At 37.1% G+C, this 15,771-nt stretch overlaps 1 protein-coding gene across 3 annotated transcripts in view; it reads right to left on the bottom strand.

The window, feature by feature from the left end:
- The window catches only part of MECOM (MDS1 and EVI1 complex locus), a 640,330-nt gene that overhangs the window by 315,990 nt on the left and 308,569 nt on the right, over positions 1–15,771 (bottom strand). For 2 of the 3 annotated variants that reach the window (XM_011994345.1, XM_011994346.1), the window contains exon 2: positions 2,239–2,576. The exons of the other annotated variant lie outside the window; for it this stretch is intronic. In XM_011994345.1, coding sequence (XP_011849735.1) covers positions 2,239–2,576 — 338 coding nt within the window. The remainder of the gene's footprint in view (positions 1–2,238; positions 2,577–15,771) is intronic. 3 annotated transcript variants of the gene reach the window in all.

Raw genomic sequence — 15,771 nt, 5'->3', positions numbered from 1 at the left:
TAATACCTAAAGAGCAGACAAGCCACATTCTCAAAAGGAAGAGTAATTGTTAAAATGATGGGAAAAACTACTGAATTAGCCAACAACTGAATTCTTGAAGGAGAAAGAGGAGAAAGGGAATATGTGATCTTTGGCCAAAAAGTCAGGAACTATTTTATAAAGGTGTCTTGAATTCCAAGCAATAAAAAAACTCAGTTTTGACATAATGAAAAGAATGATTTTACATTTCTCAAGATAAATATTTGCCAGTGTATATGTTGAAGACATTTCACTCCAAGGAGAAAAAATAATTATTTTTGAATTTCCTCCAAATGCAGAATTTTCCCCAGGTTCATCCACCAATCCATAGGCATTATGTTTAAAAAGGCACAGTCCTGCATTTACCAAACCTGTAATTGAAAAATGATTTCATTATTAAGCTGTGGTTTATTCCAAGCCTTCTGGATAATCTTGATGAGTATTGCACTTGTTGCTTAACTCTGGAGATTTTGTAATAAAAGTTTAATGAGTTACTTATTATTAGAATGTTTATAGCCATTATTTTAAGGTGAACAATAATGACGTAAAGTTTGTACGCATTTGGTTTAAAACGTATTCAACTCACATATCAGTTAATGCTACAGTGATTTTTAAAAACTCTCTTATCAGTACACGTGTCTAAAGGCAATGCAGCTAAACCTCAGCTTTACTGGGGCTACGGTTAGGAACGAAACTAAGGAAGGATTTCTCACTTGAATCATGTGAAAGCCAGATCCTGGCATTTCAGAATTTGAACAAGAATTGCTTTTATTATGGCATTTTGAACAGATTTCACAAGAGGATACATATAAAGCAAGAGGACAAAAAGTTGAAATTAAGTCCTGAAGGCACTGAATATTCATTTCTATTTAAAAGCTAACCAGATATTATATTAATGATCATAAATATTAAGGAAACATACCAAAATAAATCTAGTTTATCTGATTTCTGTCTACTGAAATGCTATGAAACCAAAGGTCAATCACATCTCTAAAAAATATTTTACCCCTGCAGAAACTGTCTACAAGTTTTTCAGATAGAGACAAGATTTTCCAGAAATTATGTTATGAGTCAAGCACAAAAGTTTTCCAACTACAGAAATAAATGGAAAGTATATATATCTACTGAATCTGTATAAAACTTACACTCAGAAGAATAACATAGTTACCTTTATTGAAATAAATTTAATTTAGATTCTTAAATCAGACTATAACGTCTAATTCTTAGATGTTGCCAAATGGATTTTATGGAAAATATGGCTGAAACAAGGGACTAATTTTCATAACCATTTTGTGTGCTGTTTTGATGCACGAATTACTCATTAAATCATTTGAATATAAAGAACCATAACATAATTCAGTGATGAGTACAGTGCTGACATTCTGAAAGCATGTATAATTAAAGCAGGGTTATCAAAAGAGAGGCAAAATGTATTAGAAGAACATACCACAAAATGAAAATAAAACCAGATTAACTTATAGCCACAAAATAGAGAAAACAAATGTTTTCCTCCAATCCTCCAACTCCCCACCCCCAAAAAGATAAAATGCAATAAACATGCCATATGATTACGCTTGTTCGCTAATGCCACATGCTACATATGATCATAGCCAATGTTTCCAAACATTAACTATAAAATCGTATCTTCTTCCTTTAGTATTTTTTCAAATCAATACTATTCTTTGACAATATATTAGGTTGGGTTGCCTCCTATCATGCTATATCTTTAATCAATACATTGTCTCTATTAAGAAGTGAGATTGTAAAGGAAGCTTATTTATTTATTTATTTATTTATTTATTGAGACGGAGTCTTGCTCTGTCTCCCAGGCTGGAGTGCGGTGGCGCGATCTCGGCTCATTGCAAGCTCCGCCTCCCAGGTTCACACCATTCTCCTGCCTCAGGCTCCCAAGTAGCTGGGACTACAGGCGCCTGCCACCACGTCCGGCTAATTTTTTTGTATTTTTTTAGTAGAGACGGGGTTTCACTGTGTTAGTTAGGATGGTCTTGATCTCCTGACCTCGTGATCCACCCGCCTCGGCTTCTAAAAGTGCTGGGATTACAGGCGTGAGCCACCGCGCCTGGCCAGAAAGTTTATTCTTAAAAACCTACTGAAAACATATTGTAACAAATATAATTTGCTTATTTTGTGGCTGCTTAAACAATCTCTTCTTTACACAGCTGCAATATATAAATGTGTTAACTCAAAATACAGTCTTACCTCCCATCCATAACTGGGGTCTTTCAGGTTTGACCTCTGCTCTCCCACATAAGGCCCAAACTTTTCACCTACTTCGATCTTCCTTTTGGTCCATATTCCTAGTCCTGCTCCAGGCATATTTGACTCTCGAAGTTCAAACTCAGCAGGAATGGGAATATCATCAGGGATGTAGATGGGGGCTTTGTAAGGAGAACCCTCCTTTGGAGTGAATGCTTCACTGGATGTGGCAGGAGAGCATGGCTCTTGAATATTGAGGGAGGGAGTACTGGCTACTCCATCTGCATCTGGCATTTCTTCCAAGGGTATTTCAGGGTAGGTGCCATATACACACTCATTATCTGTGAATAGATAAAAACTTCATGAATTCCTTCTAATATTGAAGAGACAAAATTCCACAGGGGTAGACACCTTACTATGTTGTTCTTTGAAGGCTAAATAGGAAAGACCATTGTTGCGACGTGCCTTCATTAAAATCTTTATTATTCACAGGCCAGGGAGAGGCTAGAGATTATGGCCTCTGTGGTTTATCTGTGGTGAATCCATAAATCAAATGAGCTAATCCTCAATTGTCAATACTTGCATGGGCTACTTCAATACGTTATCCATCTGGGAAACAATCAGCAACTTCATTAATGGTCTGACTAAAGTACAGACAAGAAGTAAACATGTGTGTAACTACAACCCTCAAACAATCCCAAATTGGGAGCTGACAGGATTCTAAGATATATTAGAAAGTTTTGTCATGCAATGTTATTTGGAATAAATGTAGGAGAGTCATCAAAGATTCCAAAGGCTGCCATGTGCAACAAGGTTTAAATGTGTGTGGCAGGATTATTTATTGGAATATTAATTTGTGTTTTTTCTTTCTCTGTATTTCCTTTCCAATTTTGAACATGTCACCAAGCCCTTGGTACTTCCTTGCCTCAGTAACTTATGCAGAGCAGAAAGTTAAAGTTACTTGAAGCCGGTGATGCCTCTGGATATTTGTAAAAGCTAAAATCGTTAAAGAAATTAGGTAAATTTTCCAGCAGGGAAAGAGAGAGGAAGGGTCCCTTGAGATGCACCAAAAAGACAGAATTTCCTCCAGACTGAGAAATGAGGGAGATCAGAAATGCTTTATATGGGGTACTGCTCATCTTCACGGAGCAGCATCTGAGGAGGTGGCAAGACCTTCGAGCAGACAGCAGGGTTAGGTAGCTAGGAGTTAGGGTACAGGGCACTGAGCACCGAGGCCCTGAGGACTCCCAAAGCAGCACGGCATCATACTTGAAGTAAACGAGTGGACGATGTGAGACCTTAAGACCTCTATGAAACTTGTATGGGGATGGTTATGAAACCAGTCAACGGGGATTTCAGTTGTCTCAAAGCAAATGAAGACATGTTTCTTGTCTGCTAGGATTACAAATCAAAAGTCATACCTGATTTATTTGATTCATAGAACTTCAAGGAAAGAACTAAGAAAAACGGGTGAAAATTACAAAGAAACAGACTTCAGTTGAGCTAGTCAAAAGTTAATACTTTGAAAAATTAGCTGAATGTGGTGGTATGCACCTGTAGTCCCAGCTACTTGGGAGGCTGAGGTGGGAGGATTGCTTGAGCTAGAGAAGGCTGCAGTGAGCTATGATTGTTTCACTGCACACCAGCCTGGCAAGACAGTGAAAGCCCCTCTCAAAAAAAAGAAAAAAAGGTAAAATGGGTTGCCTCCAGCTGCATGATCAGGGTTCTACTATAGCCTGCATAACCATGAGTTAAGGATGATGTGGAGACATTTCAGCATCAAGTTGGTGATTATACTAGGTGACCTTTAAGACACTACCAACCCTGCAGTTCTATAAATTAAAGTCTTCTAAGAGAGTTTATCGGGCTAGAAGATAGAAGACCTTCATTGTTCAGATTCATTATTGTAACAAACTATAACACTCATTAGCAATTGCCCATCAAGTAATGACTCCTGTCTCTTAAAGTTTTGTGAAGGGTAAAGTGATAGTACATGCAAAAGTATTGTTTAATGAGGTGCTTTGTTCTTGGTTCAAACACTAAGATAATGCCATTTAAACCAAGCATACAACTGAATTCCAGAACCCAATCTTATACCTATGGGACATAGGTTCTCAACATACAAGCTCATTATCATTCAAGTTCAGCATGTCCAAAATCTTGTACCTTATCATCTGCCCTCAAATTGATTCTCTTGTTCACTTTCCTCTTTCTGCTATGAATACTATCTTTTCCTTAATTATCCATGTTTGAGGCTTTAAAATAACATAGCCATTTTCTCTCCTTTATCTTCCAAACTGTTCAGTCACTAAATGCTGTATATTCTTACAAGATTCTAACCTTCATCCAATTTTTTCAAATCCACATTTTCACACCTAAATATTTTCATAGACCTTTAAATGGGTCTCAACCTCCAGCTTCCTTCCACGATCCACCAACACTGAGCCTATTTAACACTGCTGAGTTTACCTTCCTGGCAGACCTATTTTCCTGTTTGACAGCCTTCAATAATCTCCAGTGTCTGCAGGTAAAGTATAAACCTCTTAGGCTTGGACTAAAATCTCTGTCATTTTGAAACCATTCTTCCTTTCCATCTGATTCTCAGTGGTCCTCAAAGGGAACCCCCAAGCTAGAGTAAGCTTATTACTCTCTTCTGAGCTCAGTGAGTATTTCTTCTTCAGTTCTTCTCGCCTGCCACTCCTCTCTCTGCTCCACTGTCCAACAAACTTCTGGCCATCCTCCTGGGTCAAGTTCTAGCTGGTCCTATCACCATCTCATTTAACACTAGTATTCCCTTCCTTGAATTATTACGTAATTTCATCCCTCAGTTTGGCAATCAAGTACCATGCATTGCTGCTTAGGGTTTAATGTGTATGACTGTTTAGTTCCCAACTAGGAAATAGGTCCGTGATGGGAGATGTTAGGACTCTCACCTTTTCGGAATTGTCCAAGTGATCCGCATATAGGTGTTTAATGAATACTTGTTAAATATATAATTAATCTAACATATCATTTTATTAAACTATGAATCCAAGTCAATACTTTTTTACCAAGTATAGGAAACTTTTGATCCTACAAAGCACCTTTAAACCTATAGAAATAGAACGTGATGAATCACCAACTTTTCTCCAAACCCAACATCAAAGGAAACAATTTTAATAATTCTCCAAAGAAATATTATCAGAGAAGTATACTTTAAGGTCCAAACATAATCGAAAAGTCCATCTAGGCCGGGCGCGGTGGCTCAAGCCTGTAATCCCAGCACTTTGGGAGGCCGAGACGGGCAGATCACGAGGTCAGGAGATCGAGACCATCCTGAGTGAAACCCCGTCTCTACTAAAGAATACAAAAAACTAGCCGGGCGCGGTGGCGGGCGCCTGTAGTCCCAACTACTCGGGAGGCTGAGGCAGGAGAATGGCGTGAACCCGGGAGGCGGAACTTGCAGTGAGCTGAGATCCGGCCACTGCACTCCAGCCTGGGCGGCAGAGCGAGACTCCATCTCAAAAAAAAAAAAAAAAAAAAAGAAAAGTCCGTCTAATTTTATCCTTCGGGGAGGTTTTGCACTTCAACCTCATATTTGAAAGCTCACTAATGGTCTTAGCACATGTAAAAACCTAGAAAAACATCTCTTCAGAACTGTAACACTTACTACTGCAAATGCCAAGTTATTCTGAAAGAGATTTCTCCCCCATTGTTAGAATTGTGTTTTTCTTGAGAAATATAAGTTGTAAAACATTGTGTACTCTGTAAATGTGTCCATGTAAGCAGGAGGAAACCAAAAGGCACCAAAATAAATAGAACAGTATTCCGCCAGTAATTATCTATTAAAGGTCAGTAAAATTTCCCCTACTTCCTCAAAGAGTCAAATCAGTCATACTTTCAGTTTCATGAAAGTGATCTTTAAAAAATGATAGAGGCCAGGTGTGGTGGCTTACGCCTGTAATCCTAGCACTTTGGGAGACCTAGCACTTTTGGGAGGCAGGCGGATTGCCTGAGTTCAAGAGTTCGAAACCAGTCTGGGCAACATGACAAAATCCCATCTCTACTAAAAGTACAAAAAATTAGCCGGGCATGGTGGTGCATGCCTGTAGTCCCAGCACTCTGGAGGCTGAGGCACAAGAATTGCTTGAGCCTAGGAGGCAGAGGATGCAATGAGCTGAGATCACACTATTACACTCCAGCCTGGGCAACACAGTGAGACCCTGTGTCCAAAAAAAAAAAAAAAACATAGAGACGACAAGCCCATCTGTGCCCTCCCAATGGCATAGCTTATACAGTGACCTCTGAATTACCCACAAACTCTCCCAATGCATAATCTAAGTGAGTATATTTAGATTTCTGTTCCTGTGGAGACAAAATATTCATGTGTGCCCAGGCAGCTGCACAGAAGAATTTGAACTTAAAGCCTGAATGCAATTCTGCTTACAATGACAAAAATGTACAATTAAACCTAAAGAACAACTTATACAGGTCAAGCAAATCCACAAGAACTCATGGACCTATTCATCCGTATGCAAGCACTAAATATTCATGCAAGCGCAGGCAATTTGTTTTCAAGCCACTTTTAATCTAGTATCATCCAAATTAAATATTTAAAAGGCTGTGATGACAAAAGTGAAAATATTAAACTGCTGAGTTTTATGTATCAAAACAAGCAAAAATATTTCAATGTAATCTAGCATTATGAAATTTTCAACAGCAAATGCAGTTTATCATACCACATTGAATATTTGTATAAACCAAAATAAACTAATGCCTCCATATATGTTACGCAAGAGCTATCCAAAAAGCTGCTAAAACATTTCATCTAAATGATAAATTACTTCAATTATCATATCCCCATTAAATCTCTGTTATTGGGAAAAAATTGGTAGATCCTTTCCCTCAGCTATAACTATAGTTAATTAAAGCATTTCTCAGATATCACACTGACAGATTGGGCACACTTACAATAGGTAAGTATCAGGTAAGAAGTACCATATATATCAGTGGTCCCATAAAGATAAATAACCCTTGTAACTTCTTGGAGCTGAGCTGTCTGCTACTGTAATTTGCTTCATGCATCCTTTAAGCATGCCATTAACTGCGTGAGGAAAGAAAGACAAGCATATTGTTGGATTTGAGACAAATGATTTGGGAAATTGCTCTTGGAAATCAACCTCTTCGATTCAAATTTTAAGTGTTCTAATTTCCTCAGAGACCAAGGGAAAGGGCACATTTTGATTATATTATATTTATTTATATGTGTCTTTGAATAACTACCATAAGTTTCCACTTGAAAAGTATTCCATTTTGAAAACATATCAGAATCTTCAAAGAGAAGAAATTGCAGAAATAATACCAATACTAGTAACTTTCATAGATGTATCCACATTTTCTCATTTTAATGCTCAAAACAATCCAGTGAGAAAATGATGATAAGAATAATCTTCCATTTGCAGATGTAGGACCTGATATTCAATAGATCCAAAGTCAGCTAAGACTAGCTGGGTGTCCAAACCCAGTCCTCCCTTTAACTCTTAGGCAACTTGTTTTTTGATCCTTAAAGATATGTTTTAAAGTTTGTTTGTTTTATCAAAATTGTAGCCACAATATGTGAATAGTTTGGTTTTTGACTTTTTCACTTGATTATAGTTTATTATAATCACTTGCTTTTGTATATTTTTCTATTTTCTAAAACTACATTTAATTGCTATATAATATTCCATTATGTGAATCCACAATAGCTGAGCTATTTCCATGGATTTTATTTATGTTGCTTCTAATTTTCTGATATCATAAATATGAAAATGAGCCTTCCTTAACATAAATTTTTATTTTCATCTATTTCAATTTCCTTAGGTTAGATTCCTATAAGAAAACTTAGTGGGTATTGATAGATCGCTTTTCAGAAAGTGTATCGCAATTTACACTCCTACAAATTATACTGTCAATTATTATTATGTCTTGTTTTTAATGCAGAAAATTATCTATTACTGCTTAATTCACATCTCAGTTGATTACAGAAACTAAATATTCTTATTTGTTATTCAAATTTCTTTACTTGCAAATTGTTCATTGTTTTTGCCCACTTTTAATTAGGCTTTTATGTCTGTCTTATTAATGATAAATAAATTAGCCCTTGGATATCGCATTTTAAATTTTCCCAGTAGACAATTTGCCATTTGGTATTTCAATTTTTTTTAACTTTTATGGAACTAAGTCTATATTTCTTCTGTGATTTTTACATTTTTCTTAGAAAGTCCTTAGCTACAGAAGGGAAAAAAAGATTCTCTTGAATTTTCTTTGAGTTTCATAGTTGCTTTTCTACCAACCTTGGATTACCAATGAGTGATTTACTGCTGAGTGAAAAGCAGAAAAAAAAAATTATTTCATTTATTTGAGCGCCTGTGAAAGGCAGCCTAGAAAAAAAAAAAATGCCATTTTCACTCGTAATTCTTTGGTTCTTATTTGCAAGGCTGGCCTAAATGCCTTCTCTTTTTGTGGGTTTTATATAACTCACCATTTGTTTCTTTTGGCCTTTCTGTCTAGTTTAACTACAAAATCTGGGCAGATGCCATTCAAAATCCTGAGTTTCACCATTAATGCCCATCATAATACTTATCACTCAGCATTATCCTTCGTGGTAGTAACATGAATAATTTTTCTCTCTACTCTTCACATTAGTTCATTGATAGAAAATATTTAGCAACTAAAAAGTTTAATATTTATTAAGAGCATATACACATAGTTTGACTATAAAGTAAGACTGATTTCTGTAGTTATGAAGTAAGAAGTTAATTATTTATACTCAACTGTACACATATATGCATATAATACACACATCCATGTGTATTTGCAATGTGTGTGTAGGGGGGGGTGTGTGTAATAGCTCCCTAATCTTAAAAATAGGCTGAGACAGAAACATGATTTGAGATCTCGGGCAGACTGGTTGAGATCATAACTACATGAAACAACTGCCAAGAGGAGCTCAACTAGGGAATTGAACAGATTAGGTAACTCAGAAATTTAGACATTTCCCCCCATTATATTCCTCATTGCAGTTTTGTAATAAAAACATGAGCAAACTTCAAAGGAAGCTCTGTAGTAAAGGTTAATTGCTACTAAAGAAGAGGGTGGGCCCAAGCACCAGTACTTTGTGCCCAACTTGCAAGCAGACAGGAAGGATTACACGTGGCTGAGAGCAGAGGATGTGTGCCCTGCTCTAGGAGGAGAGCAGGCTCGGCCAAACCTCAAAGCCCCACTAGGGACCTCCTGGTAGGACGTGAGCACATAAGCACAAGTCCATGAGCTGATGCCTGCTAACAGTGTGGCAGGGAAGGGAGGGGGAAGACATCAATTTCCTTACAAAATTAAAACCGGACATGCTCTTCTTCCCTTGTTAGGACAATTCCAGAGCAGTTACAGAGGCATGTTTGTGAGAAAGCAGAGGGCTTCGGGAGCCAGCTCTTCTGCACCAGCAACACAGTGAATAAACACGTGCTGGGCTTGGGGAAAAGGGTGGAGCTCAACTAATGCCAGATGCACAAACAGAACAAAGAAGGAGGCTATGAACTGGCCAGCAAAATCTTCTATGAGAATGGCCCCAAGATAATGAAATTTAAGATCCCAACGAAACGAAGAAAGGAAACTAGTAAAAGTAGGGAAAATGAATTTCCAGAAAACTGACTTAAACAAGCTGTAGAGGACTGTAGCAAGGGTGCAGAATTACAGGTTTAGAAACAGAGACATTGAATAGAATGGGAACTGCTGATGGACATAGTCTTTAGCATGTCCCGCTCCAGAGGGCAGTGAGAAGAAAAGAGACTTAAATGGAGTGTTTGGACACTGGGCTGAATCTGTAGAACCCGTGTCTCTAGACACCATTATGTCTGGAAATAATCTATCAACATGGCTTGGCACTGGAAATTTTTTAATGACCCTCTAAGCTTCCTTGCACTTTCAGTATTTGCTACTTCCTTGTATCATGCTATTCCATGTCTTCCTTATGGAACTTTTCCCCCAGTGTTTCCTAAAAATATTTCACTTAAGAGCTGTCAGAAAGACTCAGAATGGAAGTATTGGGAGGCAAGATAGCAAGGGAGATGGCAAAGAATGTGATATGGATGGAAAATAAGTGACAAAATCAATGAGCAAACTTTTATTTTTCTCCTGATACTGTGGCATACTGTTGCATGTCCTGTGGCTTTTAAATCTGGTTAAGAGATTTTCTACTCCTCTAGGAATTTCACAGACATTTCACTAAATAAGTATGATTTGGGAATTAAACTAGTAGCTCCTAAGCAATTAAAAACTGGGCTTCGCCTCTTCCAAAACTTTCTCTTCAGAGATGGAACTAAGCTTTTGTCAAATGGTAATGGAAATAAATTGCTAGAAAATTCATACTTGAGGTACCAGTAAAGCCATTTGGTATCTGGTTACTGAATCTAAAACAGCGAACGCAGACATTAAAGTTCTGTGAGTACTATTCCAAAGGAAAACATGAGCTGGTTAATGTTTGGCTTATTCTGTTGTTAAGGAGCCACCGTCACCAATATCCACTGGAATGACCAGGTAAGAACAGACTTATCACATATCAGATAGATAGTGTTTCTTTTACATTCTAACTATGTGCCTTGACTTTCTTTTGACAGTACAAATTTTTAAGAGACTTTTGGCAACCTCTGACGGACCCGATGTGCTTGTTTTTCATAAGCTTTCTATGTCCCCAAAGTGATTTTCCTTCAGATTCATTTAGAGGAAAGTAGAACTGTCCTGAATTCATGCTGCAGCAGACTGGGTGGTTACTCCTCAGGCAATCTGAAATGACCAGAGTACAGCCTTTCAGTATTCCAGCCATATCTACAGTAATTATTTGCCAGCGTATCTAAAAGAAGGCAGGCATTTCCTGTTGCACACAAATGGGACATTCTTATCTAAATTACTGTTTAAACAGGTATTTAAGAAAAGACTATCACAGTCAGGAATTTACTGATGACGGAACACATTAGTTTAGGGCTGGACACATTAGTTGAGGACTAACCATTGTCAAGAAAGGAAGTATATCAGCATCAGGAAGGTATAGAGAATATTTTACAACTCCCATATGGGTCAAGATGGAGGATTGTAAACTATGCCATTTGCATTTGGAGAAAGCAGGAGGGTCACAAGTTCTGGCATGGAGTTGTGCTTGCGTCAATATGTTGCTGAACCCTGGAGTAACCCTGAGAGGCAGAGCCTGAGAGTTGTAGTTGCTTGGGGTGTCTGTTTCCCTATCCATAAAATAAGCACGTTGGATAAGTTCATCCCAGTTCCATTCCACTCAAGCGATCCCAGTTCTACATAGTAAAAACCAGAAGGTGGTCAAAATTTGGTGTACCAAAAGCTTATAAAATGTATTTTCTGGAAAGACACTCTGAGAATTGGTTTGGTCTCTCCCAACATGTAACCTGACTGTGCTCTGGCTGCCTAACCTTGCTCTAACCAGTGAAACTGGAATTTATTCCCAGTAGAGGCTTATAAAACTGGGCTGTTATTCTCACATTAAGTAGACTGCCCTCTGGTGAGGACTGTGGTTTATGTGTGGGCAGAACGTGTGGTTTACTACCTCTAATTTGTTTATGTTGTTGATGGTGGTTTCAAAAGAAAGCTGCATCCCTTCACATGCTAAAGAGTGACCGGATTTACTTCCTTTAAAAAAAAGTGTTTAAAGGTGGGCAGAGACATGAGGGAGCATTAATGTGCCATTGCTAATGGAGGAGCAACTGGGATCCCTGTGACCACAGCTCTGCTTCATTCAGCTCTGCATGTGAAATGAGAGCCCCAACTTGTTTATTATAATTACCTAAGTGTGGCTTGGTGGCTTTTGGCAGAGATCCTTCTTGCCTCCAAAGGAGAGACCAAAACTCAGGAGCTACACGCTAAAGGAAGGAGGGTGGTGTGCATTCTGTAGCAAGGAGGCTATAATTCTAATATATTCTGGGTGAAAATATTAAAAACAACCCCCAAAAGATGAAGATCAAAAAGTAAATGAGATTGAGATCTACCTTCTACCACATGGCAAACAAAGATAGGCATGTAGGAGAACTGGATAAACAGTGTAAATGTAAGTTCAAATTCATTCTCACAGCTGACTTGATGCAGACCCTTCCCTATTACCACAAAACAGAAGAACTTTCTTACAGCCAGGAGTCTTACATAAAGAAAAGAAAATAATTATGCATGTCTGGCAGAAGAGGGAGTTGTAGCAATGGCTTGCCAGTAAAAAGGAATATGAACGAGCAATAGAACACTAACTCAACCACACTCTTGGTTTGATAAGAAGCAGAGAGTGCCCAAAAGAATGAAATTTTGTTAGCGTCTCAAAATGTTTTATTTGAAAATGAGCAATGGTCCTTGTTCTTGCAAGGTTTGGTAACTAAAAGACAACAGTAATTTCTCATCTTAAAGTGATTCTGTGAAGAAAATTCCTTGATTTAGCTAATTTTAGCTTGAACTCTACCCCATTGCAATCACAGTATCTTCAGTGTTAAACAAGTTTAGATGTTGCTAAGGAGTGCAATTTTCTGCTCCCATTCTAAGCTCTAAAGGCCCCCATATTGAGTTTCCCAATACCACATCATATTAAATGTAAAATCATTCAAAACCACAGAGATGAGGAGAATGTCATTGAAAAACATAAAGGAAGGTTTTTTGCTTTTTCTAAGTATGAGAAAACATATATTTTGATTAAAAATGTTTGCAGAAAAATATGAACAGATGTGCTATGTGTATGTGTATACATACACCAAATAGCACTTATAATTTGAGAGGGGGTAATTTCAACATTGCTAAGTGGTAACACAAGCTAGGTATTTAAGGGAATGATATAATATGACAACTTCATAGACTACCAAACTATGTATGGTCTCTGGAAATTGTCACTATCAACATGTACAATAACTAGTAGCATTAGGTGGTCTGTACAGTATCCTTCATGTCTAATTGAGTCACACAGTCTAAGACACTTGATGGGCACCAGGCACTGCCTTCTAATGCGAACTGACTTTTTAAAAAAAAATGCATTCAGGACCTCTTCTGTATAAATTACTATCGTTTGCAGCAAGAGAGGATTATAAATGTTTGCTGGCAAAAACTAAATTTATTTACAAACTGGGTCTAATTTATTTATGGCTGCAGTACAATCGGTTTTTGTCGAAATATTTATATTATCTGTACTTCTGCCTCACTAAACTCTACCACAATCATAAACACTGTTGAAAAATTATTTGCAGTTAGCAGGATTTAAGCTACCCATTATATCACCAGCTAGTGCCAGTAAACTTTTGCACTGGTTGATAAAGTTTCCTCTGTGGAATAAATATACATTCGACTTTCAAAATCTTTGGTGGGCTCCATACTATGAAAAGTGAAGGATTAAACAGATGTCCCAGACTTCACTAGTTTTGTGTGAATGCTTCAATTGCACATTCCAATTGAAATTTTGTGGATAGACTAGAAAAATGCACAGATTTAAATCTTTTTCTAGCATTAAAAGAGGAATGTGATGATTGAAGTGTTGAGGTGATAATCTTTGCCAAAGATGCTACTGCTCAGACTTGAATTCATTTACCTATTCCAAAACATTTATTCAATAAATACCACATTGTGCCTGGAGCTGTGCAAGTTGCTAAGGATAGAAATAGAGTTGAATAAGATAAACTGTCTGCCCTCAAGTAGTTTAAAGTTCAGTAGTGAAGACATAGATGGTAACGTATGTGACAATGAAATAAAATAAGGCCTAAGATGAGGTTAGGAAAAGTGCTGAGTGTTAAAAGAGTTGAGTATAAGTAATTCTGCAGCTGGGCATGCCAGTCTCATAGAACCTCTATCCTTAGGTTCATTAGAACTATGTATGTACTAAATCTTTAAAGAAACCTCTTATTTTGATTATTGGTGGAAATGCAGTGCCATTCACATTTATTTCTGAGTATCACTAAGCTCTTCATAGTAATGTGAGCATCAGAATATTTTGGGGGGATTATTTACCCTCACTGATGCTTCTAAATAACTCATAAAATGATGAAACATTGCGACAGGTTCTAAAATGACATGCCCCCATTTCCATTACAAAGTAATCCAAGAGAAAACAGCATATAGTAGTGGGTAGTTCGCATGTCAACTAAATATGTATTTCTGCTTGATCTGCTTCACTGAAAAGAGCCCAGAAGTTCTATTGTGAATCAGGTAGGACTGCTGTGATACCAGTGAAATTCCCACCAGTCTACAAATGATCCAAACCACAATATTTATCTTCCAGCTAGAATTGAAAGTTATTCCAAACTGACCAGAGACAGTCCTGGTGGATCTCAGAACAGTGATGTACTCAAAAGAGGACTGGCCAGACCACCCTGGAACCTCCCGTGGCATGGCACCAACCTGGAGTAGGAGTTCTTAGAGAAGTGTCAGTACTATTGTCTTCTGGTGTCTTACACTACCCACCAGATAATGAATTTTTCTCAAATAATATCTACCTATGTCTACAACAGTCAAAGTAACTTAACAAAAAGCCAAAGTAGCAAAATTCATTTTGAGAGCTGTATTTATTTGGTGTGGGAAAAAAGATCTCAAAAAAAGGAGCTTTTCACTCATCAAGGTGCTTTTAAAAAAGAATACCCAAAACTCACATATTTGGAGCTTCATATTTAGTAATATACTCATAAAATAATTTGCTGTCCACTTATATCAACATGATATAAAATAACTCTTACTTAGATCCAGGTGCTATTCTCTAGAAAAAATAATATCTCAGGGTTTTTTTGTGCTTTTACTGATCATTTTATGAATTTATTCTGATAAACCTTCTTTAAATGTTTGTTCTAACAGACTATAGCTATGCTAATTAAGTTAAATAAAATATTCTGGCATCATATTGCTTAAACTTCAGGATAATCAATTGAAATATCTATTTTAATAGCATTGTAGAATCTCAGAGCTAAAGAAAGCAAGAAAAATTTCAATTTATTCATCTAAACACCTAAAATTCTTGCTAACTTAAATATATTGTGGATAAAACCATGTAAATCTATATGAACCATGACTGGTCACGAGAAAAAACTATAAATGTTATAGTTCTATCGAAAGCATGTAACGTTAAGAAAATGCACTGAAGACAGGAAAGATACCTGAAGTCTAAGAATACAGAATGATTTAACAGGCTTTTGCTATTGTTGCTTTGTTGTTTTGTTGCTGTTGTATTAATATGTCTACTTCATTCAACTTTTTAATACTCATCACCCCTATTAAATCTTAACAACTATGATCCAACATATGCCACAAAACATTAATCATTTAGCCAACAAGTCTTCTACATGTAAATCACCATGAGGGGGTCACAAAAAAGAATAAAGTGAAATTGCTGATTTCAAAGGACTTACAATCTTGTTGGGAAGATAAGGCGAATGCCCAGGAGGATTAAACTTATGTAATATAAGGCTGCATTAAATAGAGTCAAGTGAATGGCACAGAAAATGACCTCAATGATCAACTCAAAAAGTGATATTCCGTTTTTTTTTTTTT

This window comes from Mandrillus leucophaeus, unplaced genomic scaffold, assembly GCF_000951045.1.
Source record: "Mandrillus leucophaeus isolate KB7577 unplaced genomic scaffold, Mleu.le_1.0 Scaffold452, whole genome shotgun sequence".
Classification (NCBI taxonomy): domain Eukaryota; kingdom Metazoa; phylum Chordata; class Mammalia; order Primates; family Cercopithecidae; genus Mandrillus; species Mandrillus leucophaeus.
The sequence above is the reverse complement of the archived record's forward strand: the minus strand, read 5'-3'. Positions and strand labels throughout refer to the sequence as shown.